Consider the following 25,442-nt stretch of genomic DNA (forward strand, 5'->3'; position numbering starts at 1 on the left):
TTTTTCTTGGCTATGCATTTTTTTAGCCAAGAACTCTCTTATCTGGAGGGATTAATATAGCGCGGGTATGAATTTAACTTATTTGGCACTTAAGATGATGAGGAGGACACACAATAGCCGATGAAACGACAAGGAAAGAAAAAAGTGTGTGCTGATAATATCAAGGTAGCACGCAAAGCGTCTAGCATCGAGAGTATACGATGATAGGCAACAATTTCCTGCATCGAAGTTTCAGTTCCGCGAGCGTCTGCTACAGCGCTTAAGGGATGCCACGTACGTTGTAACAGACGTTTTGGTGGGCTGTACAAAGCCAAGCACCCGCCTTTAATCAACGACTGTAGCTATAAAAGAAATCGCTCGATGGCCTTAAGCCACCGAGCAATCCATGCACTATCTCGCCAAGTACAAGTAAACAACACTCCAGGTGCACCACATCAATGAAACCACGCATAAATCGATGCATGCAATGTTTGAAAATGTGCCTCAAACGTCTTCCCCTATTTAATGCGATCAGTCACCTTACCTTTTAATGTAGCTGCGTTGCTACGTAACTAGTTCTGTGCAATCGAGCACGGTATAGTGGTGAACGTAAGGGTGTCTTATACCTATAGTAAAAGGTAGCCTTTGTTACAATATTCTTATTACAAGACACCAGAGCGACTTTTGTGCCTGCAAATTAATTGTGCGGAAATATATAACAGCAGTAATGAAATGAAATTGTGAGCGGAATTTCGCTGGTTCCATGCACCGCAGCATTTTTATAAAGCCGGAATGCGAGAATGTGCATACGCTTACGCTTAGGTATGTGTCTACGTAAAATGAGAGAGACTCGTCGGGAGGTGTCTCAGTGCTAATGCTTTTCACAAAACATGGTGCAAATATTTCGTCCAGCGTTGTTTGAGTGAGCAAACAAAGCAAGAGACGTGTATACGAGTCTTGAGGTTGAGACACGTTATCACACGTGCGAAAAGGACGAAAAGAGAGAGAGAGAGAGACTCACGTTTCGGCTTCGCGAAAGCTTGAAATTGATAGATTATAAAGACATTTTCTGGCCCAGCAGACGTCAGGGAAAGTTTTCGCTAAGCAGCGTCAGATGCTCGCAGAGCACAAAAAAGTGGAGTACGCGTTTTATGGGAGTGACAGCCACTCAGAAAGCGAGATGAAGTGTGACTGTCTTTAGATGTGAGAATCAATGCTAATTATGAGAGTTGAGTTAATGAGCCAAAATTTTCTTAAATAACAATTATGGAAACAAACTGAGTATTCATCTAGTGAAAGTGACAGTGAACTCATAATTGTTGATTAGCGTTGTCACAGGCCGATATATATATTTAATTTTCATATTTATATTTGGCAAACTATGAGAAGGTAGCCTACGTTAGAGCCGGCTATCCCAACGTCATGACAGTAATGTACAAGAATAGATAGCGCACGGTTATACAGTCACACGTGGCGGTTTCTATCTTCTAGTAACCTTGGGCAAACGGATTCTAACTATTTTTTCTACTTTCTACAAGGTATCACCGGACGTTATTGCATTTGGCGTCATTCGAAGGAATGACGATATATCAGTAATTGGCCGAATTCAAGCACTGCTGCAGTGGACGAGCGGTTACAGCGCTCAACTGTGATCTAGGAGGTACTTGGTTCGATTCTCAGAGTCCCCGGGCACATTTTTTTCAAGAGGTTGCCCGACCTGACATTATGCGTGGTGGCGGGTACTAATTTTTTGAGAAGGTGGCTTCCGCACTTCCTTTTTTCACTCCCCTTTTGACCCAAAAGCGTTGTACTGTGCTCCTTCATAAATTACACATTTCAGGGTTCATAATTTTCTCTTCCATCCTCTCTTATCGCAAAAGTGTCCAGTGCTGAAATACCAATATCATACCTGGTTTATTACTAACTTTTCACGTGTTTGGATATTCGACCAGCGATCAGTCGTCACGGTGTTTTGAAAAAAAATCTACACATGCAGTGAGCTAACTGCTTGCGGCCAAGTTGACTGCCTTTGTAGGGACACGCTTTTGTGCTAATTTGGTGGGCATCATCACATGCAGAAAGACGTAAAAGCACGGACAGTTAGAGCTGACACAAACAGAGGGATTAGTTTGTGTCTTCTCTCCCGCTATCTGTCATGCTGCACGCTTCAGTGTAATGTCGCTGTCAATGGTTAAAACGAACTATAGCAGTTATTCAAATTCTGCTGAGAGGGTCCCCTTTTGTCCAGAATGGAACAGAAGAATGGCAATTCGATTTGTGTCATAGAGAGATACTCTGCTTTTGGTTACTAGAATAAATTCTTAAACCGAAATTTATTTTTTATTAACAACAGTTCCAGTGCAGATGAAAGGTGAATAAACAAAATTCGTGTATTCAGCTTGACTAGGTTTGTGACCTTAATTGTAATTGCGAACCGGTATTATAATATGCATAGATACCACACACATATACAACCACGGGTGATAGCTTGCTTATTCTGAATAAAATTGGTATGTTGAAATCAACATATTCGACCAATGCAATGTGTACAAGATATGCCATGTAGAGTAGCTATGCTCTAAACTAATCTTTGCAGGTTTGTTCCATTTTACCCCGTTTCTCGCTCATGACCGTAGGTTGGCAAATGAAACAACTTCTTCGAACACACATATTTTTGTAAGGTTACATTTATTTTTATGCAGTACAAAACAAATAGAAATGTATGATGGTTCAGAAGAAAAATAACTGGAAACAAATTCAGCCAAATCATTACCAAATTTACTCACCAATGATAAACGAATTCTCATATAAAAGATACATACATACATACATACATACATGCATACGTACATACACACACTGACATACATATGTACACACACACATACATACATACATACATACATACATACATACATACATACACGCATACATACATACATACATACACTTATGTGTGAATATTAAAATGAATGACTATAAAACAACAATTCTAATACACTCATTTTGAATTTACAGAAAGTAACTTGTGAGAGAAATCTACCGGCACTGTTATGTCTGAACACGGTGTTTCTCGAACCATCTCAAAAAAGCTTGATGCATAGTTTCTGCTGCTGCCCAGTGACAATCAGTTTTTATAAAAAACACAAGAATAAAGCCCTTGACAATGTCATGCTAAAGAAAAGGGCTGTGCATCAATATTTTTTACATGTATGCAATATCACTCTGTTTATTTATATAGCTTGGCTCATTCAAAACCCAACAGCAAAGCATGTTAGGACACTTGGGCTGAAAGTTCGCACAGCGCAAAAAAATTCTAGACAATACATGAATGATACATTTATAAGCTACTAAGCTCTTTGGTGCAAACAGGGTTTATATTGACAGCTATAGGCACCATTTCTTTTCCCAAAAACACTTCTCAAAAGTAGAATCAACTTTATTTAGCTAAATGTTTCTATTCTGGCCCGTCGTGGTGGCTCAACGGGGGAAGTGACTCTTTCGGCTAACAAAACAAAGACCAATTATTTTTCCGGTTCGTAAATTCACCCCATGCTAACAATAAGACAGCTGGTAGGAGTGGTTTTGGAGAAAAGAAACCACCACATTCCCACCAGTTGTGGCCTTGGGTAGGTACTTCACTTGGACTAAAATGATGGAAAACACTCCTCAAGAAGACTTCAAAGTTTGCACATCAACCCAGTTCCCATACAGCTGTCTATTAGTGTCCTTGAAAAATATTCAGTTTACTGGTGGGCAAAGACTGTTCACTATGTGAGGTGATGCTCCAGTGCTCTGCATGTATGTCTTGCTGCTGGCCTCAACTGCGATGTTGTTCAGCACGTATGTGTAAAATCACAAATAATACTATGCCACTGCAAAGTAATTATGGGACATTTGCATGGGACCACAATGAAAGAACATAAGAACAATTACCTTGACAAAGTTCGAAAAATGTAAATACATTTCCATAGAGTTTTCACAGCTCATATGAGAATAGTAATACTTGTTATAAACACATTATTACTTCTCTAACAAAGTATTTTAAGATGCCAGCTTCAATATTAGAGTATACCAGTATTTTTGTAGGGCTAAACAATTGTACAGGCACCTAGAAAAAGATAAGTAAATGCATGCTACAGCTACATATAAATTAAAATAGGTACTTTTATTTCTAGTCTAAGTAAAGCTCTATAGATGATAAGTCACTTGCATAGTGCACGTTTACATGATGAACAAACCTATCCGAGCAAAGTATACATTAAAAAAGTTACACTTACACAGTAGAAACAGAGAAGTAGACTGCTGAAGGACGGACAGGCAGTGGGGTAACAATACACAAGCACTAAAATCTACTGTTAAGATATGCTAGGAGTAGTGATGATCCTCTTCCTTCCAAATAAAATAATTCACATAGATTCACCTCCCAGAGCTTATACAGTCATGGCATCATTCGTGCTATACCAATGAGTGTAGACTGAAAGAATACATAGACTAAGTACAAGATTACCGCATCCATGGCTTTACTTCTTGTACTACATGGAATGCAAACACAATTACCATTGCCAGCCATGGATGCTGTGATTTATGACAGGTAAATGCAAAGACACGCAGGCACTTAACACGCATGTTAAAACCTTCAGCTCAAAAATATTTGCCCACTAACACTACAGCAGCCCTTAAATTAGTGTCATAGTTTGGTATCTTCTGTGCAAAACCTAAATAACTTAGAATGCAAGCAAAGGAACTGCTAAATAATGCACTGCTAAGAAGTTAAGCTGCAGCTGCGCAGGATGTTACTACCTATACAATTCGAACTGCTCCGGACATCACAATGTGCTCTTTCTGCTGTCATAAACTTTGAGCAGGAGAACAGTCACTGGCAGTCCTTTTATACTTGGTGGTCTTCTGTGCTCTGTTCCTAATACACTGTACATGACCGTGGAGCACCGGATCACTTGTTTCTGCTGGAACTTAGAAAAATACAGATCATTGTTACAACCATGCTACATGCAGGAGTGTACGGTTGTTAAATTTGTGCTCATATTTACAGATGTATTTTCAGAAGCCAATGACAAGCCTCAACACACACACAAACAGTGAAGACTGAAAATATATTTTATTATGATACAAGAGCAAAACTACAATGTTATAGTTGAAGGCTTGAAACTTCTGCAATGCATAAGAAGCCAATAAAGTTTATTTTATTTCGACTTTACACTAGGTGCGAGAAGCAGACCACAAATAAGTTCACTAAAAACACAAGTTAGACTGCAGTATAACACTACAGCCAATGTTCATAACTTTAAGGCTGTCTCACATAGCCAGCTCACCATACCTCGTATAGGAGCAAATGGGCATTCTAGAAGACGCAAAGCACTTGTTAATTATGAGTGCGCTTGTTGCTGACATCTATTATTCTAAATTAAGAAAACCTTTGGAAATTGGACTTCATCAGGGGAAATATTCATACGCAACAAACACAACAGGCTCCTACAGGTGCCACCAACACTCACCATTATTGTAGATACCAGTGTATTGCCGGATGGATATGCTGCATCCTGCACAGAACACCAAAGGAGCGCTCCATGACTTGGATTGCGTGTGTGCTAGCTGCATCGCTCTGCTGCTGAAATAGGCTAGCCACAGACAAAGAAATGAGAAGCCATGGCTTTGAAACACACTGAACGTCACCTTTAGAGATCAACAATGCATACTTAGGTCAGGTACAATTTGTAGAAAAATATACATCACTATGCAATCGTGGTGAACACGTTCGGCTGAAACACAACAAGCCACAGCACTGAGAGAGAAAAAGCTACATGAAGTAAAAGATGCAGTAACTGGCCCTCTGTCGTCTGAGGCTTGTTCAATAGGTCTTTCTCCTTGCAAGTTGTGAACAGCTAGGCGATTTTCACCCACTTGCTATTTGCTTCTAGAGCACATATTCCACAGAGGAAGTCACAAGCTCAAGAGCTCAATAAGGAATCAAAGTATTTGTGCTCGTTTAAAAGCACAAGCTTTTGAGTCTCAGATGATTGAAGTTTCATTCATAGGCTGCAGGCTTTCATTTTTTAACATTTTCAATTATCTTGCTATTTAGTTCTATAAATGTTGAATAAGAATTTTGCGTGGGAATAATACAGGTAGCCACTACAAGCAACCATGCTTGGGTTTTCAATTAGTGCAAAGTAAGTGGTGTTCACTTAATCATATGTATTAAAGCAAAACTAACCTTGCAGCCGGCCGTTAGGCACTTTTGTGCCCTCGAAGCTCTCAAGCATATCGCAGTCCTTCCAGATCAGGCTGCCCTGCATGCTTCCAGGCCACACCCGCTGAGAGATAACAGTCCCACCAATGACATAGGCTTGCACAGTTAGGGAGCACGTGTCCTTCCTCTTTTTGTACAGGAGCTCCAAGTCATAATGAGGACTGATGTGCCAGTGTGTGCAACCAATGCATCACAGGACCTTAATAAGCCAATCACTGCGATCTGTGAAGAGCCAAAAACGAGATATTTAAAAACAATCAATAAAAGCACTCACTTTTATTACTTCTTTGACGACGCTATCACTTCGTTAAAGTGACCAAAATGTTCTATACTCACTTTGAAATAAACTGAAACGTCATGTAAAATTTACGTACCAAAATATATATGTCCTACTTAAGCATAGTACTACCACAGTGTTAATCGTCTATAGAACTATATTTCTAAAATAACATAAATTTCTTGAGTGCAACCTGGCTCTTGAAAAATAAATTCACATTAACTTTTCAACTATCAATAATTGTAAATCGACAGGCCCAACCTCATAATCAAACAAGAGCTCACTTGTATCAAATCACAAAAAAAACTTTGATGTATTTGCTCCATGATATATGTATATATATGTAACAGTAGTAGTAAATTTTTCATGCTTCAACTTACCATAAAGGAACATTACATCTGATGGGCTTATAAACTTGCACAGGATATAGTACTGCGTGAATTATAGTACCGGTGAAATTTAGCTCTGCAAGGTGAACTCACCGATGGCAGCATTTAGTAGCCGTCGGTGTCATGAGGAACCAAGTGTGCTCTACGGCCAACAGGCAAAGGATATCTGCAGACTGGAAGCTCCAATGACAGCAATGAAGGGCTGGCCAGGCGTGCAGCCCATTGATAAAGTGTAATAACTGGCTATTACCAGCTGTTGTCAAGGCTCTAGTGCCGTGCAAAACGATGGCCAGACAAACTCGGAAACCAGTAGTTAGGCGATATTGGCCTACAACTTCATCCAAACAAGGCACCGGTGAAATATTTGCTTTTTCTGGGAGCCGGAGGGAAACTTGGCGTTCACGGGCTCTGGCTGCCACATAGAACTCTCAAGTTGTTACCGAAGAACAGTCTAGGCGCGCTTCCAAAGTAGCACAATCCACAACAGAATGTAGCATCTCGCAGCTTCAGTTGATCACATCACAGCGCTACGACTGTGGTTATCACAAAAAGGAGAAGTGACGAGTTAACAAACAAAAGCACCAAGCTCCACCACCGCACCTTCGCAGGGCAAAACAGTTATCAACGCTGTCTTTCAATTTTCGGTCACACGAGCACAGCTTGTTCACAAGTCTTAGAACGTCAACACAGCACCACTGTTCACAACGAACATCGTTTCACTCCCGAACACCAGATTGCTCTTAAGAAAATAGACGCGTATGGGCTAACCAGTGGCGAAGCAAGAACCGAACATAGCGTGTAGTTCATACGTTTCCGTACGTACTTGGGGTCACTCAAGTAACGCGCCAAAACGCTGTGAATCCGAAATGTCGCACAGCACCGAACAGAGAGACTGGAAAGTCAAGCAAACCAACTGTTACCGGCACACAAACACACATAGCAGGGTTCTCGTGTGCTAGTTGCCGTCGATACACCGACGCCGATCCCCGCTTGATAACCACACCGACGCACAGGCCTCGCTGCGCTTCACCGCACACCATTGCACTGCCGCAGCTTTCCGCACTGCTAACACGCACAAAAGAGCTGCCGTAATCACAACGCATCCGGTCGAACGCTGAAGTAACTCGTGCGAGAAGCGTTTGCTGAAAGTCGCACCGACCGATATGCTGTTTACGACGCCATGTTGTTTTCGACAACTGCACAGCACGTAAGAGAGCTCTTAGAAAGTACTTGCACTATTTTCCCGGCGTGACAAAATTTGCTCTTATGTGCGAGGGGAGTGATATGACGAACAGGACAGGCGTGCCTGATGAAAGAAGTGTTTTGGCAACGTCACAGAGTGAGCTGATGTAGAGGGTATTGCTTCACAACCAATCACAAGCTGTTCCTGTCGGCCAAGCCGTCGTCGGCTCGCGTTTGTCGTCTGCTTCGATCAGATAATGCGACAGGGGATTCGCCTTCGCAACGCTATTATTCTCAGCTCAAGTGGTCGCTGCGTCGCACAAAATACATGTCAGTGGCTCGCTCTAACTTTGAATGATGTTCGTGCGTCAAGTTAAATGGCTGGTAATTATCGCAGGCCAAGGTTTGCTCAGCCAAGGTTTGCTCCAGAATCGTGAGGGTTTGCATATATCTGGTGTCATACAAAGTTACTGAGTCATTATATTCCGACTGCTTGCCATATTATCACGGTACATATCGGTGTATGAACATTGAAGGTGAAAATGAGTGATTTGTTTATAGTTTCATGCGTAATCACGCACACCCCTAATACGCTTCGGTTTACAAAGTTCCAGATCGTCCGAAAGTGTATCGACAACTGTATTTCAGAGATCGCACGCATTGGACAGTTATAAACAATGGAAGTACACTAGAGCACAAGCTTTATGAACCACTCAATAAAAAGTTCCTCTCATTTTTATTTCCTATAGCGTGCAAGGAATGTGCTCCCATTAACCTCTTTGGTGGTAATTTCCACCAATGAGGCAAGGATCTCGAGTCGCACTTTTAATTGGATAAGATGGGGCGCAACACAACAACATAACAAATAAGGTAGATCCTATGCCATGTCGCGTTCGAATGCGCCGACCATTCACGTATCACATTGGTTTTCAACCAACCACATATCTTTGCATGCATAATTTTACGCCATTGACGCCCAATAGAATTCTGCAATTACTGTGACTTCGAACCTATTGGACGACGGTGGTTGTCAACACCATCCACTGCGTAGAAGGGAAACAAGACATGAAACTCAAAGCGCCGAAAGAAATAAAAACGCACCAGCAGTCATCAGGCATCCCTTCATGGGCGTGAATTAACTCAAAACCAGCCAGGAAACCGAAGTATACCGCTGCGGCGGCAGATTCTAAGTAGCCACACTGTTCCTAAGAGTGGTCCGGACCCCTCTTGGGATTTTTTTTCAGCCACGCTGTTTTTACGCACAATTTTGCTTCGTGAATCTACTTACGAGCACTTTTCGGTGACGTAAGCAAATATAGGAACTGCATCACCATTGCTGACATGTTCCCGGGCAGTCACAGCGCGTTTTATTGCAGCGGCCGATGTGACAACAATGACCTCTTACGACGTTTTTTCGTTTCGTGAATCGACCTACGCAACAAAATTTCTCTTGCGCTAAAATGTTTTGTGAGTTTTGTGAATCCGGCCCCAGATGGCATAAGGACAGCCCTCCTTGCTTAACACGCCGAAACGAGTTCGTTCTAGATGTTCGCTCCCATGTAGAGCTCCAGATGGACGTGGCGAATATACTGTGGATTTTATGAATGCTTTTACGCGTACAACTAAGTACTTGCGAAAAGTACATAATTTTAGCAGCCAGAAACACGTTACATACTGCTGACCAAGAAAAAACTGATAAGACCACTTTTTTTAATACTCGTAGACGTTAGAGTATTACGGTAAATTAGGTTTTAAAATATTTAAACCTCCTTGATTACGGTAGACAGTATTTTCTTTAGCATTGCATACCTAAGCCTCGACCACTTTCGTGGAGCTGCGCGTGGCTCTGAAAACGACGACACATTGCAGACTACCGATCACAGCGCACAAGCGGATTGACCCTGTGTGGGCTTCACTTTTACTGCATTGGTGAGGCGGCCGTTACGGGCGATCCCCTTGTTCTAGTACGCTCTAACGTCAGTAAGGAAAAGATTCATTGTGCCACCTCTTCGATATCTGGGTCTGGAAATATTAGAATCAGGATTACATCCTTTCGGCACCTTTACTCTGGGTTACAATTGTAGGGATGTTACTTCTCTATTGGGGAATTTATCAAACAGTCTAAAAGAATATCTAGCCAACTTTTTCATATTTCGAATATCTAAAAAATAATACTTCGTACATAAATTTGCTATATTACATAGTTATATGTTTTATTGGTAGTATATTACGAAACATACTGAAACAATTTACCCTAATCTTCGGCCAATCACCTGCATAAGGTCTCAGCCATCAGTGAAGGAGAAAAACAAGGCAGAATCATCGCTTTCATGAAGGGCGAGTGACTGCATTCCTAGTGAAGGCAGCGGGTGAAGGGATGACAGAATGATAGGTGGACAGATGAGCTCGGAAAATTCTCGGGTGTAAAGTGGCAGCAGCGAGCACAGGACCAAGTTCAATGGCGAAACACTGGAGAGACTTTCATCCTGCAGTGGGTGGACTCAGGCTGATGATGATGATGATAATGATGATGACGATGATGATGATATTCCCTTCTATAAAGCGGCTGGGGGGACACCGGCCGTGATAGCTCATGCCGTTAGTAAAGCACCAGACACGCTATTCGAATGTTACAGGTTCGGTCCCTCCTGGCAGCAACTAATCGTTTTTATTGTTTACTTTTTTTCTTCACATTTACATTCAAATTACTACTGCAACATCCACTACACTTCCGGGGACATTATTGTCTGCTAGCTATCATTATTACTGCGTCTAACATAGACGATGAACGCTTGAATTGTTATATCTTTCTGATATCAATTTGATGACCATTCAAACTGTTCCTTTGGAGCAATACTCAAAATATCTTTAACAACTCAGCGTAGGTGACCAGTTGTTCACTTGTGTATGGCGCTATTGTTGGCTAATACGCGATTTCAATCTCTCAAACTGTGGAATGGGATTTCATAGACCTCAACTTGTTAGTAAATAAGATCCCAAATTGGTTACAAGGTGTTGATTCCGAACACATCCCTTCTTTAGGAAAAGAAGTAGCTCTCACTGCTAGGTAAACGACAACCAATTTTATGCATTTCGCACTCTGCACTCTTAATTCTCGCGCTGGTCGAAATATGGTTCTTGTTCATCCAACAGATACTCATAATTCGGGGTGCAGTAAGCGTGTCTCTGTCTTGAAAACACGCTTACGACATCCCCAATTCATAAGTATCTGAACGAGGCTCATCTTGATCATCTCAATGAATTATAATTTATGCGCATTTGAATGAGAGATCTGTACGAGGGCAAATATATGTGTGGCATGTGCCATGCTATATTTCACCTGGTGAATGCCTTTGCAGTCAACATGCGGTATTTAGTAGCCGGCACGTTCAAAGCTCAATTAGTGTTGCAATTTTAGGGTTTGCCAATAATGTAGGCAAGTCGTGAGATCCAAACCGCCGTTTCTCACTGAAGCTATTGCGTGTACTTGGATTTTCAAAAGCAGTCACAGAAAAAGACCATTGAAGTAACCACTTTTCTATTTGGAAGCGAGCCATGTTGTGGGGCTAACTGGTTTTATTTTACTTATTTCCAAATACTGCAGCCCAATGCAATGCAGGAGTGGGGTACATACAGTAGGAAAGAATATGTGTACCATCAAAACAAGTTCTTCATCAGAAAAAATCACAACAATTATCACCACATTCTAAGCACAACCGGGTACATAAAAAAAGGACAACAATGTCATTCCAGTGCCTCCAAAAAATCCGACATATTCATTTCACGAACCGAACATGGTAGTTCGTTCCAGTAGACAATAAGTTTCTGAAAGAAACTGTATTTAAGCATATTAGTACGCGCGAAAAATGGCTTTATGTTAAGATTGTCACCACGTCTAGTTGGCAGAGCATTAGCATACACGATGTAATTCTCATTAGAAAGCTGGCATGATGAGTGAACATAAGAGTGCAAAAGTTTCAAAGAATCACTATCACGCCTAGTGCACAATGGAGATAACTTCAAAGATTTCATTGCAGATGAGGGCGAAAAATCATGGTCATAGCGATGAAAAATGAAGCGAACAGACTTACTTTTGACAGATTCTATTTTATTCACGTCACCCACTTTGTATGGATTCCACACACACGAAGCGTACTCTAATATAGGGCGGAGGAGTGTTTTACACATTAGCAATTTGGTCGACTTTGGTGATTTAGATGATGTACGTCTTATGTAACCTCACTTTCTTAATGCTTTAGACGTAATGTAGTGTATGTGATGCGACTATTGCATGTTGTGTGTGAGCATAACGCCAAGGTATTTGTACGTCTGTGATCGGGGAACTGCGATGCTGTTGAAGAAGTATGCATATCGCGATGGTGAATGGCTGTTAGTAAACGACAAAACTACTGTGTTTTTGAAATTTATGCGCATCTGTCAGTACGAGCACCAAGAACAAAACTGCGAGAAAGAATCCTGAAGTATGGCATGATCATTAGGAGAACTAAAACCTGGTAAAGTACACAGTCGTCGGCGTACAGGTGAGCTTGGGACCTATTATTGCTGCGAAGGTCATTTATAAAAATCAGAAATAAAAGTGGCCCGAGAACGGAGCCCTGGGGGACACCAGATGCAACTTTTACGGCTGAGGACGACTTGGAATTGAATGAGACGAATTGAGAGCGCGAGTTTAGAAAGCTTGCTAACCAGTCATTCAATTGAGGATTATTTAAAAGTACCTGTAGTTCACCTAGCAGTTTGCTGTGTATGATGGTGTCAAAAGCCTTTGAGAAATCTATAATTATTTCATCAATTTAATTAACAATGTCTAAATTACTAATAATATCATGCCGAAATTCCACCAGTTGCGTTATTGTGCTGAAGCCGCGACAAAATCCATGTTGTGTGCAGGACAGAAGATTATTCGTTTCAACAAACTCAGTTATGTGTTTATGAATGACGTGTTCGAGCAGCTTTCCAGAATTGGAGGTAAGTGATATGGGTCTATAGTTGGAGAAGAGTTGTCTGTTTCCTGATTTATGCAGAGGCAGGACCTTGGCTAACTTCCAGGACTCGGAAACTGTATTTGAAGACAAAGATTTATTAAATATGAAGGTCAAATAACGTGAACACCACAGAGCATATCGCACCAGAAAGCTATTCGGAATATTATCGGGGCCAGTGCACTTCTTCGTATCTAAATTGAGAATCAAGTTTATGATACCATTTGTGCTAACTACCAGATCGTCGACGAACAGCTCTAGATTTGAAGTTCTGAGCGAAGGGAGAACATTATTGTCGTTCGTGAATACTGACCTAAAATAGGTATTGAACGCATTGGCTATCTTAATGGGGTCTGAAACTGCCTTGCTGTCTAATATAAAGGAAACTGTATCGGTTCTAGCTGGGTTAATGGAAGACCAGAATTTGCGCGGGTTAGATTTTAATAATGCTGGAAGTTTAATTTGGAAATAAAAGTTCCTAGCACATTCCATTTGTGTACGCAGATCTATCACAGCAGTGTTAAAGCGACTGACAACGTCTGTATTACCTGTCTTTTTCAAACGGCGCAAACGACGAACGCGACGTGAAGTTTGCAGCAAGCTGCGATTCATTCGAGGAAACTTCAGATTTATTTTTTTGGTCTTTAGAGGAATGAATTGATCAATGCATGACTTCACGGCATGCTCAAATGCGCGAACTAAAGTGTCAAAATGACCGTGACTACAAAGTGCCTGAAAAGAATCAAAGTTCGAAGCTAGCACATCTGTGATAGAGGAGATATCAGCATGGACGAAATAATAAAACTGCGTAACGCTAAGCTGCTGTTTATTAGACGGGATGAAAGCGATATATGCACAGCTTTGTGGTCAGAAATGCCATCGATGACGTTGCACTGGAATGCTCTTTGAACTAAATGAAAACTGAAGAAAACGAGGTCTAGGAGAGCGTTGTGGCGAGTTGGAGATTGTACGATATGAGTGAGGCCCAGGGTTAAGGACATAGATACGAGTTCCCTACAAATAGAGATTTCTTGCCCAGTGAAAATCTTTGTTTGCCAGTCATTGCCCGGTGCATTAAAGTCCCCCATAAATACAAATTCTGAGGCAACGAAGTCATGTTTGTGCACAAATTTGCTAAGTTTTTGTAGATATTCTAAGGAAGAACCTGGTGCACGATAGCATACACCAACAATTATTGACAGTTTATTTAAACATAGTTTGCACCAAACTAGTTAAGCATCAGGTGTGTCTGGGAGCACAAAAAATTTAATGTCTGAACGAATCAGTAGTGCTACACTACCACCTTTGTCATGTGATCGGTCATTGCGTACTGCTACATAACCGGGTGGGGTAAATTCACAATCAAACACTCCATAATGTAGCCAGGTTTCCGTTATGGCCACTAAATGGGGAGAGTAAGACGTAACAAATACAAGTAAAGGCACGAGCTTTTTACCAATGCTTCTGGCATTTAAATACAAAATACTTAGTTTTTGAGAAATTCCTGGCAGTCAACTAAAAGGTGCTTTAGTTTTTGAATTAAGCAATTCTTTAATGGCACCAGTAGAATCACGCTTTAAGGAATCTGTACTATTGTCCCAGATGTAGCGCACGTCATCAATATAGGCATGATCATACCGTAGTTTTATTCTGGATCCGCAATCTTGATAACTGCCAGTTGCGTCCCACAGTTTCTTTCGTAAGGTGCGCACATTCGGGAATAGATCTTCAGGTATGTACAGACCAGACCCTTTTAGTTTCGAAAAACATTTCAGGATGCGCATTTTTTCCCTGTAATCCAAGATTTTCATTATGACTGGTCATGGTCTCCCTTCACGCGATCAGCCTATTCGATGACATCGCTCAATATCTGGGCATCGCATCTGAAGACGCTCAGATAGCAGCTGTGTTACAGCATTCAGCAAAAAGTCGGTATTTTCAACACGAGTTTCCGCTATGTCATGTAAAAGAATATTGTTTCGGCGTGAGCGGTTTTCTAAATCATCTAACTTTAAACTGAGTTTGGTGACAGATTCTTTAAGTGACGCGATTTCAGAGTTAAGCGTATCGTTTGTCACATCACAATTAGCAATAGCCGTGTAAGATTCTAATGCAGAAACACGAGTCTCAAGGGCTTCGAACCGCGAGTTAAATGCTTCTTTGATATCAATAATATCGCTTACAATTTTTTTCTGGCCAGCCAGTAGTTGCGCAAGAAGATTAGCCATGTGGGTTGGGGAACTAGTTGAACTGCCAGTGCCACTCGCAACAGGGGTGTTAACATCGGTTGTCTTAGCAGTATATGCTGAAGGGACACCTCTAGGACCAGGGTTAAGTTCGACGTCACTACTCAAGAGAAGGCTAGAAAAATGCAAAACACGAGAGCAACAAGCAACAAGACCGTTCGGGCAGAGGAGCAGCAATAAGAAGCGGTCGTCGGAAAAATATCTATAGGCATCAGGAGTATAACATACCTGCGTGAAAAACAAGCAGCGATTTAGTGACATTCCGGTGTTGCCGCTGTTCTGCCCACTGATGCGAGGAGCCGCCGCGATGGCCTTTATAGCGTCCCGTGTTGACGTTGCCGACCACGTGTTAGCGATGAATGGCTTTGAGTAAATGACGTCGGTCATAGGCGGAACACGTGGGAGTCCATCGCTAAAGCCGTGCAGCGTGCCAGGGTCAACTTCAAGCGGTGTGGCAGGATAGACCAAAGGCACACAATCGACAGCATCGTCGTGTTGCAGAAGAGGCAGCATGGACGATAAGGCAGCGTCACCAGTGAGCAATCCATGGTAGAATCAAAAAAGCTGCGTGAAAAACAAGCAGTGATTTAGCGACATTCCGGTGTTGCCGCTGTTCTGCCCACTCATTTATTGATTTAGCAAAATCGTCAGCTGCGGGTAGATGATACAATGAAAAAGCGAACACCTACGCGTACACAAAGCATAGAAATTTAATTGACTTTATTGTTGGTAAGTACATAATATCTGGTTTCTTCAAATTAAGAAAATCTCAGAGCAAGGAATAAAAGACGATGATTCCATGAGCATTGCATAATATTACATTATACCACTGCGTGTATGTGCCACTGTGAATGAATCAGGGACGAGGACAGAGCTGGAAAAGATGAAGAAGGGATGTTTTTATGTGGTTTGTCATTACATTCAAGCTTTTAAACGTGCTCCATAGCCTTCCCTCTAAAAATCTTTCTGTAAGTAAAATACATAGATAAGAAAAGAAATATTGTCATAATTCAATATATTTGACATTGATATGATCAGGGTAATTGTGCAGTCTGGTGTACTTGTACAATTGCACAGCATAATCAATTTCTTTTTAGTTTTTGCATATATTACCCAGTCTTTCACTATTGGCTATTTTATGCTAATGTTTCAACATTTATCTAGTTAGCCACTCAGCTTGTAACAACGATATCCTGGCTAATGTCCCTGGGTGAGTATGTGCCATCTTCTGCCAGGCTAAAAAAAAAACAAATCCTGTGATCGGTTCAGTCCGACGTCCTCGTGTACTGATAGAAAGGGGGGTTCGTTCTACTTTTATTAACTCGAACATTTAGTTTAAAACATCAAGAACACGCGTACATCACATGCGCTGCCATTTCCCGTTGTTTCTAATAAAGAATTGTGGTTCATTCTTGAAAGTGAGCCAGAGCCCGCCTAGTTGGAACAGTTTTGTCGTTATGGTGTTCGCCGGCTGATGTGAAAATGAAGCGTTAGATACCAGCCGCGCCAGTCCGATTTCTGTGGAGGCGAAATTCGAGAATCCTCTCTGCTGGACGATCCTAATCCTAGGGCATTAGGTAGCACTGTATAATCGAAATTTCCGCAGCACTTCACTGGCGCATGCCTCGTAATCATATCGTGATCTTAGTGTGCAAAGACTCTGTTATAATCAAAGCTCGTTAATTCAATCTCGAGTGATACTACAAATGGGTTCGAATGAAGCTGAGTTTAAATTAGCGGTAGGCGCTAAAATGTAGCGTTGTGCACGTTTCTTAACAACAGGAACGGAACCGTGTTCCTTGTTTCTTCCCAATTTTGGAGGAAGTTGTTAAAAGTCCGTGCGATGTGAAAGGAACGCGCTACAGTTGCATTTCGAAAATTGGCACGTGTTGTTCATTAACCTTACATTTAACGTTTTGTGCAAGCGAATTGACTCCCTTAATCCTGAAGGGAAACAAATCCCATGTGAAGCCACATGTATTATGCGAATTTTACAGTACCAACCGCAGGTTATAGAAAACGAATGCAAATGAACGCTTCAAGTCAAAAGTTTGGAGACCGCCAGCCACACTAGCCAGTTGATGTCTAAATGGCAACTTCAGTTTGCGTGCTCTCCTATTTCAATTACCTAACATGGGGCACTTTCCAAGTCGGTATTCACAGGTGTAATCACGATACTGCCTTCCAATTGTTCAAATGAAATATCTCAACATATGCACCTATATAAGTAAAATAATTTCACACAATATCATTTGAAAAGTTACAATACCTAGGCAGTTAATGGGCGTTGAGTCAGTAATTCAGTGTTAGTATAAAATAATGCCCAGGAAGAACATTTACAACTTAGTGATATCTCCTGTTCGCAGTCGGTCAACACACTTCTGAATATTTCTCTCTCTGTTTTCCAGAGTTCTTTGGTCTTCCTTCTTTTTACTTCTTTCTTCCTTTTTCTTCATACATATTTCTTTTTTTTCTGTCTCGCTGTAGGCGCTCTCTCACCTTTCTTTTACTCTCTTTCTTTCTTTTTGGTATTTGTCTTTTTCTTTCCCAATATCCGAATACCTCTTTGTTTATTTTTCTCGCAATCACCTCTTTTCCCTCGTCTTCATTCTCTCTAAGCGTTTCCAATATATTGCTATACTAAGCTGTGCAATGTCTGCCAGCGTGCGCACATATTGTAGAGAAATGTGTAGCCGATAACTTTCTCAACATTCCTCTTCATTAGAATGAATGAGCTAAGAGATATGTATAGAAGTATACCTAAACGAGTCAGAATGGTATTTGTATTGGTGAGGTGCTTATACATCCTTTACCGTAGTAGTGTGTCATTGGAAAACGCCGTAGCTTGATGTATTCGCTCTACAAATAATCCTGACGCTTTAGTGCTATGTGAATAGGGGCAGCAATACCAGTAGAGTGAACATATTAGTCCTATTTATTTGCTAAAAATTGTCATGGCTACAGTAAAGAAATATCCTGAAAGAAAAGAAAACCAAGAATCCAAGTGGTTACGATGTCCGCCTTCGAATAGGCGGTTCCGTATCTTCACTCACCTAATTTGTTTTTCTTCAAGAAATGTTTTATACTCTTTTTCATCTGTTTCTCTCTCGCTCTTTCCTTACTCCTTTCGGCAATTGAAGTTATTGCATCTCACACCGGTCAAGTCCTCGCACATATTCTGAGAACGAAACAGGAGACAAAAAGGATGAAGAGTGCAAGTGCTTGTTCAAGATGATAATTTTCCTTATACGACAGACAAAAGCCTGAGAAAAGCAGCTCTGCAATAAAGAAATCAACATTTCCTTCCGCACGCGGTAGGTGTCGGTGTCTCTGCGAAGTGAAATCAAGGATGCAGCGTAGTTCCGTGAGAAAGAATGCTACATTTTCCTGCCTGACATTCAAGCTGACGTGGTCGGCCATGCGCCCTGTTTTACGTGATGTGATGTGTGCGTTAGTGCACATGTTTAATGTCGTGGAACGTTTACAGAAGGAACGCCATTCCCCCTGCCGTTCCATCACAGAAGTAACGCTTCACCGATCGATGGATCCCAAGAGGAACGTTGGCATTTCTCCGTTCATCCCAGAAGGAACCAGTTCCTGAAACGTTGTTCCTTGAATCCCCATCGAATATAACGTCGTAAAATTCACAAACATTGTACCACACTACACAGGCAGTACTCCTGAAGTCACGTCTGGAGTTGTTATAGCAAAGTAGGTGTTACTACACGTTTGCGACAGGTGATTTTGTTGATTACGTTTATATAGAGCGACAAACAGCTTTATTAATGACATTGCAAGGTAATTGAAATAATCTTTTCGGTTGTTCGAAGGATGATGGCCAAAAGCTTGCCATGACTGTTTCGGCTCAGTTTATTCCTTTTGCAGGAAGGCAGTAGTCAGTTGACGACAGTAGTGACTCTCATACGCGCGAAAGCTGGCAGTAGTGCTTTTGATGGCGGGTTTCCCTAGCATTCCCCAAGAATGTGATTTCGGGTAGCCTTCACGCAGCTGCAATCTCAGGAGTTCGGCTGAATCTCTTCTGGATACATTTTAGACAGCTGATGAGGGCTGGGAAAAGAATTCGGTCCGATACGCCTACTGTATATAGCCTGTTATCTTGACATATTTGCATGCCGGGTAGCGTATGTCTTGCAGTTCTCTCGGTTATTCACTGTAATTTCGATATACGTGGTGATCTCTTTCTGAGGAAAGTCCAGGGTGGAGGAGTTCATATCCCGATTCACTGGACCTCGGGCTACACGGTGGGCTGCCTCACGCCCTGGACTTCCGTGTGAGTGGGTATCCCTACATGTTGTATCTTACTGTTCCGTTTCCTGTTTCAATAACGTGTCGCTATGGGCCCAGTACAGGCCAATAACACTTTGTGAGCGCCCTTTTCGAATCACTCAAGATGTAATTAGAAGTGCGCATTGAGGTGGCCAGCGCAATGGCAGCCTCTTCTGCCTCTAATGCTGAGTCTGTTTTTAGAATTAACGCAATAACAGGTTCCCCATAGCCGGTCACCACGCATATACTGTAACAATCTCTCGCTTGTCTAGCAGCGTGAACATACAGAACATCATTAAGGTATGAAGTTTTCCACAGTGAAAAAAGTTGATTCATCAGTCAACCATACACCCTAAACAAATTGCTGACATGCATTCATGTGAGCACTGAGCCTCAATGTTAAAATATATGACACTACTTATGTTCCAAAACATGTTCTTAGTTACATGAAAGAGTCAACACAAATTATAAATAAAGTTGTCGACTTTCACCTTCGTGTTCTGCGGAATAATGTAAGGTTCATACAAGAGGCATAAGTATTTTTCATTTGCCTGTGTTTGTTTCTCGCCACCCTAAGTGCACCATATGTCACTTGCCAAAGAGCTTGAGCGCAGCGTTTTGATGCTGCACTGAAGCATCTGACGTGTCTCCTGATGGGAAGAGTACCAGAGTGTTGGATGAATGCTAACACCATCCTAATACATAAGAAAGGAGATGACAAGGGCTTGAGAAAATACAAGCCGATCAGCTTGCTCTCCGTAGTATACAAGCTATTTGCAAAGGTAATTGCTAACAGAGTTAAGTAGACACCAGAATTTATCAACCAAAGGAGCAGTCAGGATTTCAAACAAGATACTGAACAATCGACTACGTTCATGCTATCAATCAGGTAATCGAAAAATGCTCAATGTAGCCAACCACTATACATAGCCTTCATAGATTACGAGAAGGCGTTTGATTCAGTAAAAATATCAGCAGTCATTCAGACACTGCTGAATCAGGGCGTAGATGAAGCTTATAGAAACATCCTGGAAGAAATATGCAGGGGATCAACTGTTACCATAGTGCTTCATAAAGAAAGCAACAGAATACCAATCAAGAAGGGTGTAAGGCCGGGGTATACAATCTCCCCAATGCTATTTACCGCGTGCTTACAGGAGGTTTTCATTGGCCTAGAATGGGAACAGTTAAGGATAAGAGTTAATGGAGAGTACCTCAGTAACCTGCGCTTCGCCAATGACATTGCATTGCAGAGTAACTCAGGGGACGAATTGCAACTCATAATTACGAAGTTAGACAAGGAGAGCATAAAGGTGGGTCTTAAAATTAATCTGCAGAAAACGAAAGTATTGTACGACAACCTCGAAAGAGAACAGCGCTTTGAGATAGATAATAGTCCACTTCAAGTTGTAAAAGACAATGTCTACTTAGGGCAGGTAATAACCGCAGAACCGAACCACGAGATGGAAGTAACTAGAAAAATAAGAATGGGGTGGAGCACATTTGGCAAGTACTCTTAATTATGACAGGTAAATTGCCACTATCTCTCAAGAGGAAGGTATATAATAGTTGTATCTTGCCGGTACTTAGCTGCGGAGCAGGAACCTGGAGACTTACGAAGAGGGTTCCGCTTAAATTGAGGACGGCGCAGCGAGCCATTGGAAGAAAAATGGTAGGTGTAACCTTAAGGGACAAGAAGAGAGCTGAGTGGATTAGGGAACAAACGGGGGCTATGGATATATTAGTTGAAATCAAGAAGAGGAAATGGACATGGGCCGGGCATGTAGCGCGTAGTTAGGATAACCGCTGGTCATTAAGGGTAACTAAATGGATTCTCAGAGAAGGCAAGAGGGTATGGGGGAGACAGATTGTTAGCTGGGCAGATGAGATTAAGAAGCTTGCGGGTATAAATTTGCAGCAGCAAGCACAGGATCGAGTTTACTGGTGAAACATGGGAGAGGCCTTCGTCCTGTAGTGAACGTAGTCAGGCTGATGATGATGATATGATGATAATGATGATGATAAAGCTAATGGGTGCTGTGCAATCTATCTGAAAAGAAATGCTGCTGTTTCGTTGTTTTGCATCTCTAGTAAACTTAATTTAGTTTGGCTTTGTTAGATATTGTCATCGCCTTGACGAATTTCCCATAGACCTCCCCCACAGGAATAGACATGGCGTCGGCTTTAATTGACGCGAAGTTCGTATGAACGAGATCTTATACCGGTAACATGCTGTTGACCAGGCAGCCGAGTCACCTTTCCCCTCTTGTTGTGAACTAAAACGCCTCAATGACTTCCTTTTTTATCTATAATTGGCCCTCCACGAAGAGGTCATAGATTGCTCCGATCCAAGTTCCAAATACTGCCCACAACCATGCGCAAGGGTTCTTTGTGCTTCTCCCAACGATCCTAGACAAACTGTTTGGTTAGGTCTACCTAAAGCTGACGCCATCTAGCAGATAACTTTTTGTGTGCCTAATTTTTTTGAGCTTTTGAACAGTGGGTGCACTTTTATATTTCCAGGATGCAGAGACGATGACATGGACCGCCTACCTTTCAGTAACCTTAACGCTGTAGAATATACAATAGATATATGACGTGATGAAACGTTTTTTTTACTACGGCTGTTGGTTTTTCTATTTATTTTTTATTTATTTAGTTTGAGTATATAGAAAACATGAAGGCAGAGAAAGTAGGGAGGGAACAGGCTGACAACTGCCTCTTATAGTGCACAATTTCTGCCTGCTCCTTCGGGAAGGGGAGAATATAAACTCCTGAAGAAATCTTCTGGTTGTGTTATGAATTACATATCTCGGGTAACCAGCAGATAGCCGACTGCTGAACGGACAAGTGAAATTTCATTGTGCACATGCGTGTCCATAAAACTTGTGAAAAGTGTAAGCTTGAGGGACCGTTTTCTTTGTTGCACACAATAATGATGAGAAGCCACAAACGCTCTTGTCCAGGACACTTGGGTTGTTGTGAAAAGTAATTCTATTGCAAATATATAGATTGAAATGTGGCTAAAAATAATTTGCTGCCTGCAGGGACGTACCAAGTTTGGTCGTACGTCACATACAATCCCCGCCGGTGAATAGTTAGCACTTTGTGAACTTTTGTTTCTACAAATGTTCATTACGAATCCTCCTAATAATATCCACTATTCTTTCCTTAGTATATTTCTCCGGTAATTCTCAATAATACTGTGTCCAAGATTTCTGTAATGTAGAACAGAAGCCACATGTATCTTAGTCACAAGTGCGAAGTTTACAATGTGCATCGTTGAAAGCTGGTATGCCTGTTCTTGAACCTTGAATTGTACGATGAAAAAGCGTGCGAGCACCCGCCTTGGTGCTCTAGTCGATATGGTGCTCGACGGCCCACCAGAATGTCGCGATACCTAATTCTAAAATGACGTTAACTTGGACACGTTGCTTTTTTCTCCTTACGGGTACAGCACACAAAATCGAAGAAATATACGGACCCCTTCACATATCTTTGACTTCTTCCTTTTGTGCCCAATAGGTCTTAAGATCGGACTGTTGATGCCATGGCAACATTTCAGTGGTGAAGAAATATAGGAGGCCCATGTATGCCGCGCTCTAACGTATGCTTTATTAGGGTACGTTAAACAACTCTAGCTGGTCGAAATTTTCGCAGCAAGCAGCTACGCCCTCACTCAATAATCTCGCAGCAAGTAAAGTTCTCCATAATTAGACTTGACCTCTCTCAAACCTTGTTGTGTCTTGTTCCCCTTTTTTCTGCTCTGCAATGAATGAAACATAGTGTTGAGATACAGCACTCCCACTTGAGTTGTCTCTACTGCCATGAAGTTTTATGTGAAAAACGTGGCTGATCATCCTGTATAGGAATAGTTATATTACAAAAGTGAAACGTGTCTTTACATAGGTTGTTGAGCGTTTATTGTGCTTTGTTTCGTCCAGAGCTCCCCGCAGGAGCGCCTGCGCAAGTAGGCGTCCCTGCGCCTAGCCTCCCACGCCTGGCCGTGCGTGGCTTTGCCGTCTCCAGGAAAAAGGGGATCCTGGGGGTTGAGCTGACGCTGGGCACTTGGACCTTTAAGGCCCCCCGGCAGAGGCAACACACCCCTTTCACCCCGGCTTCACGTAGACGGCACCCCTGGGCTAACCCACGCAGGGCAAATCGGCAGTCTCCTTTTCCTATCTCTCTCTTCCTACATCTTCGTCTTTATGTCTCACATTTATCTGTCCTGTCATCTTCTCTTTTCAGTTTACTTCCAAATTTCCTGGTGGCGAGGGTTAACCCTGTGTAGTTACCCAACCTCGGGTAGTTATATTCGGTTATAGCGGTGATGCATGGCTGGCGTCTCCATGTGTTCACTACTCAACCTTGTAGCGTCCCCTTGCTGGGCTCGGTGGTGGGTGGCCACCATCTCCGCCGAACTTTATAGTATTCTATGGCAAAAGCTTCCCCCCCCTTTCTTGATCGCTCCCTAAAGAGGTGGCGCACCGAAGACACTTTCCTGGCTATCATACCAAAGCTGACATTTCCAAAGTACCATGTAATCCACAGTCAAAACGAAAAGAAGGCAGTCCGAGCCATTTCACCTTTCCTCGTTTCCAAAGCTCTCACAAAAGCAATAGGCCCAGGTTATAAAGTGATAACAATGGGAAGTGGCAATCATCTTCTGGAGGTTCGGGATAAAGCTCAGTATGAAACGCTGTCTAAGCTTGTAGCCTTTGGGGAAGCCCCTGTTTCGGTGGGCCCACACAGGTCCATGAACACTGCCCGTGGCGTGATTTCCGATGATGATCTTACTGAGCTTCCTGAAAGTGAACTGCTCGAAGGTTGGCAGGACCATAACGTGGTCAAAGTCCAACAAACAACAATAAGGCGCAACAACAAACTGACCCCTACAAAACACGTAATAATCACCTTCGGAAAAAGTGACCTACCAGAATCAATCGAAACCGGCTATTGTAAGCTCCGTGTAAGACCATACATTCCCAACCCTCATCGATCTTTCAAGTGTCAACGTTTCGGTCATGGATCGCAGAGTTGCAGAGGGCGTGCCACTTGCGCAAAGTTCGCATCCATTTAACACATATCGGATAACTGCACCTCAGAGACAACTCATTATTCGAACTGTGAAGGAGATCACGCTGCATACTCACGATCATGCCCCGCATGGAAAAAAGAGAAACAAATAGTAGAACTTGAGGTTTAATTCAATCTTTCATTCCAAGAAGCAAGCCAACGTTTCGCAATACACAACCCATCTTATCCCTCCTTTGCAGGTGTGACGCACCGGGGCGCCGCGCCTCATGTCTCGGCAGCCGCGAATGTCACACAGTGTGTGGCCGCGGTCGTACCACCAGCGCTCCCGGCTGGAGCAGCCTGTACTGCTCCGCCACCTGACAAACAGGGCCGGCAGACCCCTATTTCTGCTGAACGTCGGACCACTGCAAGCGCAGTTAGGTCCGAAAGTTCAGTGAATGTGCCTTCCCAGCAGGCACCATCCACCACCTCACAAGAGGTGATGGATACAAGTCCCACTCCTCCGGCGCCTCAGACGCCGAAGGATAGGCGCAACTCCTAGGAGCGCGCCAAAAAAGAAAAACCTCGAATCGCTGGGCCCTCAAAAAGCCCTGTAACCTAACGCAACACTTTGTACACACAGCACCAGACTATATTAAAATGACACAAATAGTACAGTAGAACCTCAGAGGACTGTTGAGAAACCTCGACAATATCCAGGAACTTTTACACAATCATACACCTAAGGTGCGGTGCGTACAAGAGACACACATGAAACCTAAACACACCAAA

At 42.3% G+C, this 25,442-nt stretch overlaps 1 protein-coding gene across 3 annotated transcripts; it reads right to left on the minus strand.

Annotated features, from left to right (window-relative positions):
- Positions 1-693: 693 nt before the first annotated feature.
- On the minus strand, positions 694-9,041 carry LOC142796360 (uncharacterized). Of its 3 annotated transcripts, none has more exons than XM_075886813.1 (4): positions 7,010-9,041; positions 6,215-6,472; positions 5,496-5,540; positions 694-4,946 (listed from the first exon to the last, which is right to left on the minus strand). In XM_075886813.1, exons 2-4 carry the CDS (start codon positions 6,294-6,296, stop codon positions 4,831-4,833), a joined length of 243 nt encoding a protein of 80 aa, XP_075742928.1. In that variant the 5' UTR covers positions 6,297-6,472; positions 7,010-9,041; the 3' UTR covers positions 694-4,830. The 3 variants fall into 3 exon arrangements, with proteins under 3 accessions (XP_075742928.1, XP_075742921.1, XP_075742916.1); XM_075886806.1 differs by having other exon boundaries at positions 694-4,952; XM_075886801.1 differs by having other exon boundaries at positions 694-4,952; positions 5,496-5,618; positions 7,010-8,809.
- Between the last annotated feature and the right edge of the window lie 16,401 nt (positions 9,042-25,442).

This window comes from Rhipicephalus microplus, chromosome 1 (assembly GCF_043290135.1).
Source record: "Rhipicephalus microplus isolate Deutch F79 chromosome 1, USDA_Rmic, whole genome shotgun sequence".
NCBI classification, from domain to species: Eukaryota; Metazoa; Arthropoda; class Arachnida; order Ixodida; family Ixodidae; genus Rhipicephalus; species Rhipicephalus microplus.

Bases quoted from the DNA above. Each gene is read 5' to 3' on its own strand.
- LOC142796360 (XM_075886801.1), bottom strand. From the start codon at position 6,296: ATGCAGGGCAGCCTGATCTGGAAGGACTGCGATATGCTTGAGAGCTTC. The intron at 5,619-6,214 runs GTTAGTTTTGCT...GTCTGTGGCTAG, and splicing joins GCCTAACGGCCGGCTGCAAG to CCTATTTCAGCAGCAGAGCG. The intron at 4,953-5,495 runs GTGAGTGTTGGT...TATTTTTCTAAG, and splicing joins CACTGGTATCTACAATAATG to TTCCAGCAGAAACAAGTGAT.